Genomic DNA, 17,770 nt, shown 5'->3' with positions numbered 1-17,770 from the left:
ACCAGAATACTAGTGTTAGGTCTTGGTAAAGGAGTCTCCTGAGAAAAGAAAATCAACACTTGCAGATAACTTGATGAAAAGGTTCCGGGTTCAAGGTACACATACAGGTACCTAAATTTAGTTGAACAAGATAAGACAGGTCTGAGATGGGTTGGAGACAGATGATGTTGGAGGTTATATCATGGTAGATAGCTAATCCATATCAGAACTATTTACAGCCTAGAGCCACTTAATTAGCAAACTACTGTTCTCTAATATATATGACACTTTATGAATACAGATTCAGTGATAATAAAGTAGAGCAGAGTCAAGACTACACCTTGGGCAGGATATACACAGGAACTCAGGCTCCCAGTAGACTTATGGGCTGAGAACCTAGCACCAAAGTCACCAAGAATCAATTATCTTGAGTTGTCAGAGCAGGAGCCTGGCTCTGAAGTACATGTTGACTGAAAAGGAGAATGGACGTGAAGCGTGGTGGGAAACACCCTTAGCAGTAGCCAGGGATCGGGAAACCTTTCAAGGTTTGGGGTATCCTGTATAGGACTCAGTAGTCAGGAAGGGCCCAGTGTCTGGATGAGTAAGATATGACCTGGAGTTCTCTAACAAGGTGATACCAATCCATGCACAGTCTCAGCATTACTCAATATCCATACTGCTTAACAGAAATATAATGTAAAACAAATCTATAGTTCAACATTTTCTAGTAGCTGCATTTTAGAAAGTAAAAAGAAACGGGAAGTTAATTTTAATAATGTATTTTATTTAACCAATAAATTCAAAATATTGTCATTTCAACATGTGACTGCAGGCACATTTCAAGTGCTTAAAAGCCATTGTGGCTAGTGGCTACCACATTGGACACTGCAACTCTAAACCATGCTAAAGGCAGAAGAACATAGGGTTTAATAACTACCTTGTTGTTGGGATGAGCACTAGGTGTTGTATCGAAGCCAATTTGACAATAAATTATATTTAAAAAAACTACTTTGTGTTTCCAAGGTCACTGAAGTCTTTTGTTACTGTAACATGTTCAATTATAGTTTCTAACAATAGAGTTTATAGTTTATATGTCTTAAAAAACAATGTTTTACAGTCTAAATTTGATTCTGGCCTCTACCCATTATAACTCTATGAATTTGAACAAGGTACTTAATCTGAGTCTCAGTTTTCTCACCTGTCAAAATGAGCAAAATAAATGCGCTCCTAAGAAACTATTTTGAGAATTAAGTAATTGGGTCCCTCAGCAGCACTCACCAAATAACTGCTCTTTTACTTCTCCATTACTTCAGATGTTATATCATTTATGGCTTTCTCCTGGAGGAATTGTTTAGCATCAAGTCTCATCTCTGGCGGCTTTAATTCTTCCCCCACCGAAACTCTGCAATCTCTAACATCCACGCTTCTTATCACACTCTGACATCTGAGATGCACAACTCTGATTTCTCCCTTTTCCTCTTTATTCTTCTATAAGCTCAAAGTATTCAATAGGTCTGCTTCTCTGGTTTGGTGGTAATATTTTTTTTTCCTGTTCTTTATTGGTTCCCATCACAAGTAATGGCACAAGAAAAATAGCCCAGCCCCTGATCTCTGTGTTGGGATACAGAACCCAGAATAGATCAGTTTCTGTCCTTTATGAAATATGTAATTATCCCTTTGAAACTTACAGTCTGTAGAAGCCTCCAATCTATTGATTTCCAGACCCAGGACCCACAGTCCTTGGATCTAGAGAAGAGGGAGCAGGTCTATAAGTGGACTGAGAAACGCTATGTGCACTGTGGTGCATAGTAAAACTGCATCCTTCATTATTCCTGATATTTCTTCCATTAAGTACCATCACAGATAATATAGCACATGATTATCTATCATGTTAGCCTTTAATGGTTTTATGAATGAACAAATTGTTTCTGTAATTAGAAAATAAGCAAGAGGAAGGCAGGGATCCGACTTTTAATGAAGAATAAACCTCCTAGGGTCATTGTATTTACTCCTGTATCTCCCACAGTGCTGTGGACACAGCAGGGGTTCAAGAATATACCTCTGTAATTGCTGAATTACACATGAAGGCTTTCTAGCCTGTAGAGACTAGTTTGTAGGAACAAAGGAATCCAGGTGCATAGACCAAGTGTCTGGGGTTCTGAGCAAGACCCATCAAATTCTGCAGCACACAACATTTGCCTAGCCTCCTACCACCACCCGAGCCTTAGAGGCAACCAACCGTCCTATTTCCAGGCCTGCAAGGACACTTCTGTTACAGTGGAGTTGGTACAGGAAGGGCACTATAACCCCTCACAATCCCTCACAGCCCAATCCCCCTTTCTTATACAATTTCCTCAGGGAATGCAGGACCAGCCCAAGAGCATACAGCTGAATCACCACCAGCCCAGACCCGATTTCCTGTCCTGCCCCAGCCCAGCACCCTTTCCGTGACAGACACGCCACATCACAAGGGGACAGACCTCCCTTGGGTGTCTTGGAGACTGAAAACTCTCAGTATCCCAAGTGGTGATTCTACAAATACAGAATCTAAATATAACTGGTGCGAGGGCGGGAGGGGGTGGGTTGAGGGACAGAGTACAGGAGCTAGGTGAATGACCTATCTTTCCTTCTTTCAAAATTCAACCCCCACTACATCAGGCACCTGCTCCCGTTATGAGAGCCGCGGCTGGGGCCAGGATGGGCTTGGCTGGGCTTGGAGTGCAGGGAAATGCAGAAAGCGGTAGGGTCCCGCACACACATCCCGTGCTTACCACGATCACCACCTTGGGAGTGGGGCCCTTAACCTCCCGCTGTATGATGCCAAATCGCTGGCTGTACATTTTCGAGTCCCTCGGGATGGGGGCGGCCTCCGCCGCGGGTTTCCCGACTGTGGAGACCAGCCGGACCAGCTTCCGCAATGCAGAGGTCTGGTTGCCATGGTGCGCCCTGCAGGGTGAGGGGCAGGTGGGAGGGGCCGAAGTCGGTCCCGTCACCATGGTGACCATAGACGCCGGAGCTCGCAACTTCCTCCCGGAGCCGAGGAGCTGAGTCTGCGCGGTCCTCACCCCGCCCTTGGCCAGGCCTCCGGCGACCTCGCTCCCTTCCTCTAGGGTTCATCAGAATAACAGAAATAAGCCTCCTTAACCCGAAGTGAAGGCGAAGATCTAATTACATTCCAAATGACTTTGCTATTTATATCCTGTAATCAGCCTAAAAGCATGAGAAAAGTTAGTGGATATTTTATGGGAAGGTTAAATTTTGCGGCCATTTTTAAGTGAATCTTGATGATGGTAGTAATCATCACAGGACAACAACCTTCTATTTGTGTAGTTCTTTACGGTAATTTGCAAGGTACTTTCACACATTAAACCTTTGGGCCTCACAAATACTTTAGAGGGTTGATGGGAACAGCAGGTATTCTCATTTGCCAGCTAAGACAATTAAGGCCTAGACGGCCTGTCTTGTCAGCCCACCCAAACCAATAATGATAAACCTGTTATTAATAAAATCTTCCTACTGCACTGGGCAGAAACCAGAGCTGACTCGGGGTACCTTAGGATGGGGGGAGGGGGCAGATCAGATGGGCTAGGAGGGCATGGCATGACATGGCTGGGCAAAATAAAGGCCAACAGTCTGAGTTAAGGATCCCAGTAAAACAGGGTCAGGACATGAGTAAGAAGTGCAGGCAATGAGGCCTGAGAATCTGTATCCCAGGAAGGGGAACAGGCAACACAGATCAGGGAACCTAGAAGGGGCCCTCAGCACAGGTGGAGACCACAGCTGTACTTCTGGTCAAAAGCAACGTGGTGGTAACTAAAAAGCAGATTAAGAATGACACTTTGGTACTCTCCTCCTAAAGTGGGACGAGCACAAAACACTAGAGCACAGAATAAAATCAGAACCTAGTCACTGACATCTAACAACCAAAGTACAACTAATGTGTATACCGTCGCAAGGCTGCAATTTACTGTAAATTAGCATTCCTTAATCATTTGTAATCCACCCACTTCGGATTTTGTATGCGGTACGTTTCTAGATTTGGATTCCATTTCCTGAATTGCTGGTTCAGCTTTTCAGCCACAAAATAATGTCTCTTTTTTTTCTCTTTTTAATAATCTCTTTTAATAATTGTCATTTTGTCTTTTTTTCTCCTATAATGCTTCTTCTTTCAATTGCAGTTCGGTAAAATACTCATTTTCATTTACTGCTAAGAGTTTACGTAGCCTGAAACAAACAAAAAAGAAAGAAATTAGAGGTCGTCTCGGTTCCCTGGACAAAGTCCTGAGGGTCAGTTCCTTGATCTTCAAGTCCCACGGGCGACTGGCCCGCCGGTTGATCTGGGTGGAACCACCCCTCACACTACACCTTTGGGGAAAAAGGGAGGCAATTAAAAGGCCCTCAGTCGGGCACGGGGGTTGGGAACAGCAGCGGAGTTACGAGAGAGCCCGTTGGGCACCCCCAGAGGTCGTACAGCCCGAAGGATCCCGTCGAAATGAGGTCGGCGACAGGGGAAGGCGACCCTTGGCGACACTTTGCTGCCCTCGAACGTCCCAGCGTCGGTCAGAACTCGTCGTGCCGCACCCTCACCCTGGGCGCTCCCCGTAACTTAACTCCAGTTCGGTTTTGCCTGTTTTACCACTACGTGAAGAAGGAGAGTCGGCTTTTCTCCGGGTCCCGCCAAGGATTGGCTTCTGAGCCGGGCAAAGGCCACGCCCCAGGGCCCCCGAGGCCAGGGGTGGGGGGCAGCTTGTCTCCCGAGCCCTGGTGGGATGACCGCGGCCCCAGCGCCCCCTGGCGGGCCTCTTCGGAGGGTGGAGGGGCGGGGCCAGGGCTAGAGCCCAGCTAGGGGAGCCTCAGCTTTCAGCCAAGCTGCCCCAAGGCCTAGAAAGCGATTGGTCCTAGGACAGAACCTGACCTAGATCTTGCCACCCACCATCCCGCTTTCTCAGAGTTAACAGTTACCACCATCAAGACACTCCCCAAATAAACACTAAATGCATGAAAACAGTAAACAGGACAATAAAAATCATTTTAAAATAATTTTAAAATAGAACAGCTCAGAGATAGAAACTATTTATATTATTTCCAATTCCTATTGTGCCCCAACAAGGTTCACGCAAGGGCTGTCCTCCCGACAGTTTTCCTGAATTCTAGATTTTCACCATTAAATTCCACGATAAAGTTGGATATCCATTCACCATTTGTAATACATATTGATGTATTTAATAAAATCGCATGGACTATATCTTTTTCATTCCTGTATCCCAGTATCAAGTACAGTGCCTACCATGGGCCAGGTTCTCAATACTTGAATGAATGATACAAAAATAGCCGAGACCAGCAAGTTTTTTTCTGGGTGGGCTTGACAGAATTTCTGTACTTGCTGGGGTCACCATGAAATCCATGGTCTTCAGCTTTGCATTTTCAGCAACGTAGCTTTATCAAGTTATCCTCAGGTGAGCAGTGAGACCCTTGGGAGCTGATTCATGGCAGGGTGGCTTTGTAATGTGTCACCTTGACTAGGCTACGTTTCCCAGAACTCCCTTCCCCGTATGCTTCCGGTTAGGATGGGCCACAAGAGACATTTTGCCTGGTAACTGGAGGGCAGAAGTCAAGCAGCAGCATACTGTTTTTACACTCGGAAGGTTGGTGCGGGGCACCAGGCACTGTTGCAGTTCACACATGTTGTCACTTATCTGCTGGCTCACCTCGTTGGTGTGGGGCAGCAGTCAGGCCTGCAGCCAGGCCTGCAGCTGCTCCACTTTCCCTGGGATCTTCCTTCAGCGTCTCTAATTCCTGGGTCAGATGAGTATTTAAGTCTGTGATGAAGGGCACCAGCTTCTTCTGTAGGACACCCACATTATCGAAGTTGGAGGTGGTGAGAGACTGACATGGGTTCTAGGCCATCTTCGCCGGTTCCAGCTCGTGCTCGTGCTCGTGCTCGTGCTCGTGCTCCTGCGCGCCAAAGCGTCCTCCGTCTCCCACACTTTACATCCATCTTCCCTTCCCGATTGCCTGCCCTGCAGACTTCAAGCTCCAGCATTAGATGTAAAGACAACAGCCTTACAGAGACTGTTTAACCAGCTCCCACTACTACATAAGGTCAAATCCCTAGAAGTCCCTTAAAATATACACATATACACATATATACCTACATATGCATATGTATATATAATTAGTGGTGCTGCTTTTCCAATGGTACTGTGATACACACTGTAGCCAGACTCTTAGAAGAGTCTGAATGCCCATCAAATAAATTTCATTTAGGACCTTACAGAATACTAGGGTTGGGTGGCTGGGTCCTGGGGAGGGCAAAACAGTATCAGTAAATTATCCAGTCTTGACTCTGGCTTAAGTAGGTAAGGCAAAGGAAGGAACAGAGGAGGGTAGCAGAAAGGGTTAAGGGTAGGGAAATATCTAATCTACATGTAAAATACCTAAAGCTGCAGGGCTGGGACTAGAAAAAGGCAGGGGAAGACAGACAGCTACAAAATTTAAGGAGGCATGCACTCAGTCACAGCCCTGTGAAGCTGGCTACATAACAAACTGCAGGCCTGAACTTTCCGGCACTTTATGAAGAACTGGGAAGTGAGACAGGGATGAGTCAAGACTGGCCTTTATGCAGGACTTGGAAGCAGGAATTCATACTCCTAATAGAGAGGGGCCAAGAGCAGAAACCAAGCACAAAAGTCATCAATAGGCAAGGGAGGTAAGTTGTCGGCAAAGATGAGCCAGGCTGGCAGCTTTACTTCTGAAGACTGCTTTGGCAGAGGAGAATGAGGGTAACAAGCAAAACGAAGTGTCCACTGGGGAAGGATGTCCTTTAGTGTTTGAGAAATATTTACGACACCCAAGGCCTGGGAAGAACCCAGTCTCTTGGATGCAAGGGTGTTGTGACAAGGTGACCCCATCCATACAACCTTGGCACTCCCTAAACCACGCTAGAGGCAGCAGTGTAAAGGATTTGTTCTGTTTAGAGTAGTCCACCTTGTTTTCAAGGTCACTGGAAACTTCTGTTACTATAACATTACACATTATCGAATATAGTATTACGGCTTACCGTTTGGTGGCTTAAACAAGGTTTTTACAACCTGGATTTGATTCTATGCTTATTGATACTAGCTGTTTGACACTGGACAAGTTATGTAATTTCTTTGAGTCTGTTTTCCCGTATGTAAAAATGGGCAAAAATCATTGTCTTCCTAAAAAGACTTGAGAATTACATAGATCAGTAGGAGGAACTAACCAAATAGCAGTTCCTTTCCTCATTTATTCACATTACATTTTCAAATGCTGTCTCTCTGTGGAAATGGAAATGTTCAGAAACACTACCAGGTCTCATCCAGAAGCCATTGAAAAATTATGAAGATGGCTTGTATAGGCTGTTTTGTGGTGGCTTTTACATCCCCTTTCCACCCCAGATCCCCCACCCATAATATCCACACTTCTCATCAGTCAAGCTCCTGAGATTCGCACCAGTTGGAGCAGATACAACTTTCTATTCTTTCTCTTCCTTTCCTGCTTACTTCCTCTATAATCTCAAAGTACTGAACAGGCCTCATTCTCAGGTTTGGTGGTGGGTTTTTCCAGTTCCTATTGAATCCTACATAAGCCCCTCAGCCTATGGTCCAGCTCTGAGTAGATCAGTGTTGTCTCTCATAAAGCCAGTCTGTAAATTATCACCTTGAATCCTACAGTCTGCAGAAGCCTCCAGTCTACTGCTTTCTAGCTCCAGGTTTTTTAAGGTCCTTGGACCTAGAGAAGAGGGAGCAGGACTATATGTTGAATGAGGTTCGCTCATTGTAAAATGGAGCATCACAAAACCATTTCCTAGTATTCTGTGCCTGGAATCCATTTCCCCATAATTATCCCTTATCTCTTATCTCTCTGCTAAAATATTCCAATACCACCAACTAAACATTACCTTCTCCACTAACATATAATGATTTCACACACAAGGAAACTATTTCCTTAGATGATAGCTCCCTGAAGACAGGAATCCATGTCTCCTGAAGGATAAGCCTTCCAGGATCATTGCATTCATCATGTTCTCTCTCACACTACAGTATACCCAGCAGGTACTCAGTCTGTACCTGCAAACTGCCCAAGGCAGATGCAGGAGTTTCCGGCCGGCAGAAACTAGCGTGTAGGGACAAAGGAATCCAGGTGCCTAGGCCAACAGTTTATGTCGCCTGTATCTGGGACCACGCGCACAGCCTGCGAACATTCTGCAGGAGGTAGTATTCCTCTGTCCTCCTCCCACCAGCCCTGTCCTTAGGGACAACTATCTTTCATCCTATTGCCAGGCCTGCAGGGACAGTTCTGTGAAGCAGCTGAAACTCTTAATAACCTCAACAGGCTCAGGAAAGGTTCAAGAAACACAGCCCAACTCTCTCCACAGAGGACGCTCCAGGAGGTGGACTAGCCTAAGACTGCACAGTTGCACATCTCAGGGCCCAGATCTGCCCACCCACCACTATCCAGCCCACCTGTCATCTCTTGGAGACTCCAGACACCCACAAAACCCCAAATGATGATTCACTGGATAAAAACTTATATATTAAATCTGACTCCTTCTGGATTTTCTTAGAAAGATATGGACCAGGCTTTTATCTCTTTCAAATCTCATCACAGGGCATCAAATCCTTAACCTCCACTAACCCCTGTCTCTCTACTCCCCAGCCCCCACCCCATACACCCAAGGAAAGCCCTAATCTGAACCTCAGGAGAAATCTCTAGGGTCCTACACATAACCCCTCACTGACCGGGATCAGCACAGTGACAGAAGCCTCTACCTCCCACTGCCTCATGCCAAATTGCTGGCTCTATTTTTAACACTCAGGGCCCATATCTGACCAGCACCGACCCCATACCACCCCTCACTGTGCGGGGCACACCTTGGCAACCAGACTGCTGTGTCCCGGAGGCGGGTTCCACCCAGGCTGAAAATCTCCGTGATCTGGGGAAGAATTAACATCATGGGTCATCATGGCCAATGGGGCTAAAGCAGGTTCAGGGCAGGGTGAAATGTCCCCCAGCACTGACCACGGGTGTGCCAGCCCCTCCTGCCTCCTCCTCTGGGGCCGAGTCGGAGGCGGAGTCATCCTTGCTCTCTTCCTCCTTGTCCTCCTCAGGGTCCAGTGGCTCTTGCTTCACAGGTGGCAAGTCTGGGTCCACTGCCTGGGAGAGGTGGGAAACAGGCAGCAGTCAGAAGGACAGGGTTGGCCTAAGAAAAGAGTCTCCTTATCAGCCAACCTGTCAGTATACTGACAAATCCCACTTCTGTCACACTTCAGCCTGGAAAATCCATCTCTCTGCCTACAAACCTTTCCCATTCCTCAGAGTTCCATTTTTGTTAGCTGGGCAGCAAAGCAGGCAAAGTTAGTTGCCTGGGGAAGGTGGGGCATCTGTCAGACAGGTGGGGTAATTTTGTGGTGAGGCTGCAATCCGCATATCTGTTGCTCTGCTCAAAGAACCACCATCATGGCTCACCATCACTCTGCTCACAGACCACCCATCACTGACCCCCACCTTGCTGGGGCAGCCAGGCAGCAATACAGGAGAAGTCAGGATGGCTGTGCCCGGTGTCCAGTCTTCCTGGGCATCCGCCTTCTCTTGCTTCACCTGGGGTAAGGCCACAACCCAACTCAGGCCAGGGCACTGGGCCTCCTGTGTGAAGGAGGATTGCAGCAGTCTTGGTCCCAGCTTCCTGGCACAAGGCTGGGTAGTTCTGGGAAGGGCAAGCTAAGATGGGATCCTCACCTGCAACAGGGCTTCTGTGGAAGCTGCAGCAGGGCCAGGCACCTGCACGGGACTGCTTGCACCTTCCCGTAAGAACACAAGATCAGTGCCAGGTGGAGGCAGCACAAAGCCACTGCCTGTTTCTTGTTTCATTGGAGTCTGGGCATGGCCTGGTCGGGTTGTGGGTGTGGTCAAGGAGGTCTTCAGTATCTGACCCAGACGGGGCCTTCGAGTAGAGCCAGGCCTCTTTCGACGAGAGTAAGGTGGGGGCGGCCCTGCCCCATCCTCAGATCCTGCCCAGACACTAGGCAGCAGCCGCTTCTGAAGAAAGATAGGATGTTATGGCCACCTGATGCAATGATTGACCACCCTGCCCTGATCAATGTGCCTGCTAATCCCCATTAGTCACGGCACAGAACATGCTTTCACATGAAGCCCTCATCACTGAGCTTGCTAGTCTCCTGTTAATGCCACTGCCACTCAGATTCGTTCATCCCAGCACAATGTTTGCTAATCTTTGGCTGAACCCACCGCTCCATCTACTCCTCTGAAGATGCAGAATCTGGCCTGCCCTACCCACCAGGACTGCCCACCATTCCCAGGCATGGCGGGGAAGGGGGGGGGGGGTGGCCCTAGGTCAACGTAGCCCACCCACCTCACTCTTCTGCATCACCCACCATAGCAAACTGCAGGCATTGGCGCCAACGACACTTCTGGCGCTTTTGGTTGCTGCCCCCAAATTTAGGCTTGTCACAGCAGAAGTCGCAGCGACCACAGTCCATCCGCCGTAGGCAGGCTGCACAGGCCCCACACTTGCGGTTCTGCCGGCGATTGGTGTAAGGCTGCTGGGGGACAGGCAAAAGGGGGGGGTGCTGTTACTGGCACCATTCAAGTGCTGTTCTTGTTGCCCCTTCACTAGCTCCATCAGAGGGAACTGGCTGTGCACTGGTCTCAGTCACACCTCAGCATCTGGTAGTTCCAACACCAGGCACTATCACTGCACCGGACAGTGCCCAAGAGCATTAGGACTGTGGCTGTTCCAACGAAGTATCCATCACTTCATCTGCTAGACCAGTGGTTACCAAGACAACGTCTTTGACCCCCACCTCCAGTGGCATTTTGCTGACCCTCTATAGCTGCCGATGCTGTGCCTGCTGTATCTGCTCAGCCTATGTGAACTCCATTCCCTATGCTGGCTTTTCCTATTAGCCCCACCAGAGTGTTGATTCATCTGACATTAGGTACTATCACTGCACCTGTCGATCCCATGTTAGTCCCTCCCCCATTGTCTGCTTATCCCATACTAGTACCCATTACTGTGTCTTGCTGTTCCCCTATTAGGCCCATTGCAGCAGTTGCTTCTTTGGGATTAACCAAGTGCCCTGGGAGGGTCTAGGCTTGTCCAGGTAGGGTGGGGCCACTCACTAGCTCGTCCTCGTCTACACAGTAATAGATGAACTCGGCAGGTGGCGAGGGGACCAGGGCTCTGGGGTGCTGCAGAGGCAAATGGGTGGGGTCAGGGCAGGTACTGGGTAAGGTTATAGTTGTGCCTTCCCCCTGCCCACCAGGGCCTCACCAGCTCTGGGGACTCTGGAGGCTGTGACAGGGGAACTGGAGGCAATGGCTGGGTTCGCGGGGGGCGCCGCCGGGCAGCCATCTTGGAGTCGCAGCCTCCTCTACGGCGGCTACGTTTACCCTGGGAGAAAGCCAGAACAGAAGTTTAGGCTTGGTGGAACCAGGCAGACACAGGACCCCTACCCCCACCCCCACCCCCAAAAGGAGTACAGAAAGCATGCGTGGGACAGGCAGACAGAAGGTGGGGTGCAGCACTCACAGCAGGGGGAGCCACAGCTAGGGGAGGGCGTCGTTGACATCGCTGATGGTGGCGACGGAGACGGTGGGCAAGGTGCTGGCAGACAGGGGCAGGTAGGTGAGGCCAGGGAGGTGAGCATGAGGTGGGGGAGAAAAGAAGACATGAGGTGGGCAAGGCTGGGAGGAAGCAGCAGCAGCAGTAGCAACTTTAATAGCAGAATGAGCTCTGCCCCAGCCCTGGCCCCAATAGCACTGGCCCCTCTACTCACCCGTAGGCAGCGCCGTTGGACACACCTCCACTGGCGCCTGAGACCAGGGCGGGGAGGGCGAAGGCAGACTCGGCAACGGCCACAGTCCTCTCGGGTCTGACAGCCCCGGCACACTCCACACCCTCGGCTCTGTCAGGGAGGCCAGAGGTATGATGTATGGGGCCAGGGCTCTGAGAGCCAGAGGACAGGGTGAGCCTTGGGCCCACCCTACCTGCCCAACTCACCCTTTCCACAATCCGGAGGCACCGTCTCCGCTCACACTTGCAGAACAGCCCCGAGGCCACATCATGGGGCAGCTGCAGAAGGCAGGTGGAGCAGGCCCCGCAGTCCTCGGTTACCCGGCAGGCCTCACACTCCCCGCAGCCCACACGCTGCCAGGAATGGGTGGGGCGAGGTCACAGGCCCAGACAGAGTAGCTCCAGGTATGCTGCCCCTTACGTGTATGTTTTGAGCCCCCACTGCCATGTCTAGTAGTCCACCATATGCCTCATCACTGTATCTGACAACTACTAACAAGCTGTCACCAGAGGCCATCCCCAAAGTCTCCAAGTGCCCGGTTAACCTCATCGCTGTGTCTGCTGACATCCCATTAACACATTACTGTCCACTGACCATAGCTAGCTCCCTACAAAATGATTCTGACACCCTATGGATCCATCATCATTCCTTCAGACCTTCTTACCAGCCCCCATCACATCCTGCTCCCACCGCACACTTGTGAGGAGGAGGCAGGTCGTGCTTACCTTAAACATCCTCTGTTCCCGGTTGAAAGCAATTCTCTGCGCTGAGGAAAGGGAGGCGGAAGAAGAGAAGTGGACAAGGAGCATCAGATAGCTAACCTCATCCACCATTCAACCTGAAAGCTGACAGTGGTGTCCCAGCTTGACATCAGATCTGCTCCACCTCTACCTCCCAGGGCTCTGGGGCCACTCACCTCGGCAGTCCTTGCATAATGTCTTGAGCCGCTGCCTTCGGGTACCATCTCCTGAGAAGCTGATTCCACAGTTCTCACAGCACCTGGGATAGGAAACATGGGTGTGGGAGGCTGAGTACATCTCCAACCACAACCCTCACCCTCTTGGCTCACTTTAGGCCAACACTCACCCAGGTGCAGGGAGTGAAGCTGGGGCTGTGTCAGCATTAGCCTTGGTCTCATCTCCTGGGGCCTCCTTCCTGACCTCACCCTTTTGAGGTCCAACCTGACGTTTTCGAGTCTTGGCTGGCCGTGAAGGCTTCTTCCGCTTCCTGCTAGGGACAGCTAAGGGCTGGGCCTGCAAATGAGAGGGAAAGCAGGAAGAGATCTGTGGGTGGGTGTTAGGTGGCTCAGTCACCCCTGCCTGGGTACCCCACACTGTGTAGTACCTTGGGGGCTGGATAGCACAGAATGCCTTGTTTGAAGTCGAAGAGAGTGAGGTCACACGCAGGGCCCAGGTATCGGGTCAGCTCAACTTTGCTTCGGATCCTGTCTCCTGTGGGGCTGGGAATGGGCCAGGATGGATTGGTACCCCGGTGGAGCCATGGCCACACCACCCACACAACCCTCCCACTGGGCTCGTGAACAGACCTGCAGGGCTGGCAGGGGATAGAGGGCTGGCAGCCTGGGATTGGCCTGTGAGCCCTACCAGGTCTTACCCCAACTAAGCTTGCATAGCAGAAATATAAAATGTGCATAAATACCAGCATATATACAAACACAAATGAAAAATATAAACATAAATGAATACACGTTTGCTTATAACATACACTACTAATTGTAGTCTGTTCATGTAAATAAACATAAACACGGACAGAAATACAAACTTGTCGAATGATGTACAAATGCGTTAAAGTTAACATACTAAATACGTAAAGGAAAAACACAGGAGAAGCGTCTGAAAACGTACACGTGAATAAATGAACATATAAATATATATATATAAAGACATGCATAAACAAACAAATGCAACTACATGTAAAACAAAGTAGGAGCAACTAATATTCTCGGAGAGAATACCCCACAGGTCTCTAGCATTTCTGCATGTCTTGCAAGAGAGGCACTGATAGTCCTTTGTTATGAACTATCTTTTCAAGGATGTTTGTACAGCAAACAGCCTTGGAAGATAAGAGATAAGTTCTCCTTCCAGAGCAAAGGGAAGGCATCCTTACTGTCCTAACATTATAAAAGATTGGATTCCTTAAGCTCAGGGTTCCTTTCCTACAACCCAATGCATGGGCAGATGTTAGTCAGTTCTCTTCAGGTTACCCTATGGGAACTGGCATTTGGGGAACTGGCACAAAAATAATGACATTCTGGATACTGCTGTTACTGTGAATAATAAACTATTTTTCATCTCTGACCCAGGAGTCTCCTATATCCTACCAGCATCCACAAAATTGTAACATATTCGTTATCTTGCCCTAATTAAGATAAAACCTGTTGCTTTACGGTTCTTGACAAAAGTATTTAAAATTTAAAATTTTGACAGTTTCACACAAATTATGAATATGGGGATAAACATATAATTAAGTATAAACAAACATAATTATATTCATGATTTTGCTATATTCCTCCACAAAAACAACTACTTAGACAAAAAAAAAAAAAAGTTCAGGAAGAGTGAAAAAAATTCAATAATCACCTTAGATCCTTAAACGTGAATTGCGTATAAACATGTACATTTTGTGCATTTATAGTCGATTCCCATTATTCCTGGTATGTCTTATAGAGTCACGCTGAACACTGAATTAGTGAATCTAGAACCTCTGTTCTTGTGGAACTATAGCTTAAGGTAATGTGAGCCCCAGGGGACAGTTCTGTCAACTAATCGATATGTAGCCTTGTTTTATTGTTTTCCTATTTAAAGACACTCTACTTAATACATTCCTACGAATGACTGACAGCATGGCCTTTGAATGATTTAAAGTCAGGAGCTTCGGAGACCATTTATGTTACACAGCTACCTTTACCACGGTCCTTGTAAAACAAGCCAGTCTCCTCAGTAAAACCTATTCTGCATGACACTTTTCACACGTAACACTTACCAGGTATTTTTAAAATTCCTCTGCAAACTCTTGATCTGCAGGACCTGCCTTGTATGCAAATTTAACATCTTTCACAATGTACGCCTTTTGAAACATGTGAGCCAGTCAGTACTAGCTGAGACAGGTTTAACATATTCCTAATCAGGGGTAACACAACCATCAATGTCCTTGGCTTCCAGTCTCTCACACTGTCCACTACATTTTATTTTATTAAGTATTTCCTTATGCATCTTCAAATTTGGCTACTTTTCCACCTTTCCCTTAACTTCATCACGTACTATACATGTTACTTCAGCATTTTCCAGAGCAGACTCGTGTACAAATCAGAACATTTCCTTTTCTTTTTCTAAATGTACCACATTTTTGATTCATTAACATTGAACTCACACCTAACAACACTGCAACTCACAAATAAAATTTATTTAACGTGTTACTCTCTTCTTACAGCATATCATAAGACTTCTTGCACTTAAAACACTAGACAGCACTTCAGGGCTATACTTGGGGGGCGTTGTAAATACAAAAATCACCAATAAAAAGTGCAAAAATGTGAAAAACACAGCACTTAGCAGATCACGAAAAAGATACTTGTTTACAGTATATGAACTAAAATAAGAAGGCCTCATTCAACCTCAGCTGGGAATGAGTGTATCAGGGAACTTAAATTTTTTGCTGTTCTGTGCATGTCTATGAATGACCATGAAAAGTATAGTGAGTACCGACTTTCAGTGAGTAGACTAATTTGGAAATATGGAATCTGCAAATAATAAGAATCGACTATATTTGCATAATTTCAACCCATCCACAAATTTAACCACACCCCCTGATTTTAGCCCTATCCGTGACTCTGTCCACAACCCACCCAGTACCTCTGGTAATAGGTGTCTGAGCGTCCACAGGTGGCACCTGACTTTCGAAAGACTTCACGGCGCTTCCAGCCGGGGCCCAAGGCTGGGCAGTCCAGCCAGTCCTCAGCCATGGGGGCCACAGGAAGGAGCAGCGGCCTGCAACACGGAGGGGGCAGTGGGAAAACTGAGGCTCTAGGGGAGGACATGTTGGGCCCTAACCACACAAACCGCCGGTACTTAGTAATGCTTTTCCAAGACCTGGGACCTACCACAGGCAACTGGCCAATACAAGAAAGAGAAAAATCCCCTTTCCCACCTCATTCTTCCCTGTCCTGGGCCCAGGAGCTTGTCATTCCTACCCCTTCTTGACCTGGCAGCCCTGTCTCCAACTTTAAAGTCCCCGTCCTCAACCCAAAGATCCTCATGCCTCCCTCAATGTCCCGATCCCCAATTCTTCCCCATCCTCAGCCTGAGAACTCATCACTTCTCCCCACTGCCAACCTAGGACCCTGTCATTCCCCCCAGGAGACATTCTCTATCTTTGACCCACTGACCCCTATTCCTCCCCTCTGTCACCCTGAAACCTCCATACCCCCCATCCTCAGCCTGAGAGGGCCCATTCCTCCCATCGTCAGCCCAAGAGGCCCCCATTCTGCTCGTCCCCACACCAAGGTCCCAGCACTTGGCCTCAGTATTCTGACCTCCCGTTCGCTCCCTTCCTTGACCCAGGAGTCCCCAGTTTCCCTTTCAGTCAAAAGCCCTCCCATTCCTTCCCTTTCTGACGTCCTCTTACCTGCTACCTCCACTGTTACTGCCTCAATTTCCTGTGTCCTCTGCCAGACAGCCCGCAGCTTCTCCACACCTTTACCCTGAACACCCCTCATTCCTTCTGCTCCTCAGCCCGAAAGCCTCCTCATCTTCCCTGTCAGTGTTCTGAGCCACAAGTCCTCCCCAATCTCAGTCCCCAGACCTCCTTGTTCCTCTCATGTCCAGCTAAAAAGTTTCTCATCCCCTCCCTTCCCTTCCGTGTCTCCTACCTTCTATTCTGCTCATCACCTGAAGAGACCCTGATTTCTCCCCTCAGCATGCTGAACCAACCCCCTTTCGTCCCCGTTCTTGTCCCAAGATCATGCCCATCCCTAGCTCAGCATTCTAAACCCCTCTTACTTCACGTTCTCCAGAGGAAGCCCCCGTCGCTCCCTTTCAGCATCCCAACGCCTCCATCTCTTCCCGTCATCAAACTGAGAACCCCTCATTTCTCCCTCTCGGCGTTCTGAACCCCCGTTTCTCTCTCCTTAACCTGAGAGGCCCCGAGATCTCTCCTCAGCGTTTAGATCCTTTCCCATTCCTCTCCGTCCTCGTCCAGGCTCCCGACACGTCCACCTGTCAGCGTTCTGAGCCCCATTCCTCCCCGTCCTCCGCCAAAACCTCTCTATTCCTCCCTTCAATATTCCGACGCCGCCATTCCTCCCACTCGTCGGCCTGAGGGCCCTTCATTCCTCTCCGTCAGCGTTCTGAGCCTCAATTCTTCCCCATCCTACGCCTGAGCGCTCTCCATTTCCACCCTCACGACTGTCTCACCAGCTCGGCACCGGGCCGGTAGCTTCCGCCGCTCTAGGTCCGCGGACCCATGGCGAGGGTCCCGCCTGTGACTCCCGCCTTGCCCTGCTCTTCTTCCTCCTCCGCAGACGCTTCCTCTGAAGCGATAGCTGTCGCTGCCGCGGCCGTTCGTTGCTCCCGGAACCGGAAACCCGCTGCCCACCTCTAGGGCTCCGCTCCCGGCAAGACGCCTGCGCGCTAACGCCCCGCCAGCGTTGGCCCTTAGTGGGGAGGACTCCGCGCCTGCGTGCTCAGTCCCACAGCGGCGCGCGCCTCCCGTCCCGGCACTACTGCGCTTGCGCTCTAACATCCAACTACGGCTCGCACCCCCACCGGAGACCTGCAACACTTGAGCTCCTCACCTCGCCAACCGACGCTTTCGCCCCACTCCGCCCACCTGGTTTGCGCCTGCGCTCTCTTAAGGGGGCGAGGAAGGTTGGGGCCCTATGATGTTTCCCTGGCGGTCTCCATCAGGGGTAACCTAGCGGAAGGGGCGGAGAA

The 17,770-nt window shown here is 49.1% G+C and overlaps 1 protein-coding gene across 50 annotated transcripts; it reads right to left on the bottom strand.

Moving 5' to 3' along the window:
- Positions 1 to 3,295: 3,295 nt before the first annotated feature.
- Positions 3,296 to 17,467, bottom strand: MBD1 (methyl-CpG binding domain protein 1). 50 transcript variants are annotated; one of them, XR_009250935.1, is made up of 18 exons: positions 17,252 to 17,467; positions 15,692 to 15,826; positions 13,164 to 13,278; positions 12,906 to 13,102; positions 12,736 to 12,818; positions 12,545 to 12,585; positions 12,026 to 12,172; positions 11,802 to 11,930; positions 11,555 to 11,629; positions 11,297 to 11,416; positions 11,146 to 11,214; positions 10,398 to 10,565; positions 9,742 to 10,041; positions 9,511 to 9,648; positions 9,025 to 9,159; positions 8,877 to 8,938; positions 5,688 to 6,006; positions 3,296 to 4,203 (listed from the first exon to the last, which is right to left on the bottom strand). XR_009250935.1 is itself a non-coding variant. In XM_058692106.1 (18 exons), exons 2-17 carry the CDS (start codon positions 15,799 to 15,801, stop codon positions 7,695 to 7,697), a joined length of 1,929 nt encoding a protein of 642 aa, XP_058548089.1. In that variant the 5' UTR covers positions 15,802 to 15,826; positions 17,252 to 17,467; the 3' UTR covers positions 3,296 to 4,203; positions 7,663 to 7,694. The 50 variants fall into 50 exon arrangements, 49 of the variants coding, with proteins under 49 accessions (XP_058548089.1, XP_058548083.1, XP_058548070.1 ...); XM_058692106.1 differs by lacking the exon at positions 5,688 to 6,006 and adding an exon at positions 7,663 to 7,734; XM_058692107.1 differs by lacking the exon at positions 3,296 to 4,203 and adding an exon at positions 7,663 to 7,734 and having other exon boundaries at positions 5,871 to 6,006.
- Positions 17,468 to 17,770: the final 303 nt, after the last annotated feature.

This window comes from Neofelis nebulosa, chromosome 11, assembly GCF_028018385.1.
Source record: "Neofelis nebulosa isolate mNeoNeb1 chromosome 11, mNeoNeb1.pri, whole genome shotgun sequence".
NCBI lineage: Eukaryota > Metazoa > Chordata > Mammalia > Carnivora > Felidae > Neofelis > Neofelis nebulosa.
The sequence above is the reverse complement of the archived record's forward strand: the minus strand, read 5'-3'. Positions and strand labels throughout refer to the sequence as shown.

Excerpts from the sequence above, each read along its gene's own strand:
- MBD1 (XM_058692087.1), bottom strand. The coding sequence starts at position 15,801 with ATGGCTGAGGACTGGCTGGACTGCCCAGCCTTGGGCCCCGGCTGGAAG. Across the intron at positions 12,173-12,544 it reads GGGAACAGAGGATGTTTAAG|CGTGTGGGCTGCGGGGAGTG; the intron begins GTAAGCACGACC and ends CATTCCTGGCAG. Across the intron at positions 11,417-11,554 it reads TAGCTGTGGCTCCCCCTGCT|GGTAAACGTAGCCGCCGTAG; the intron begins GTGAGTGCTGCA and ends GCTTTCTCCCAG.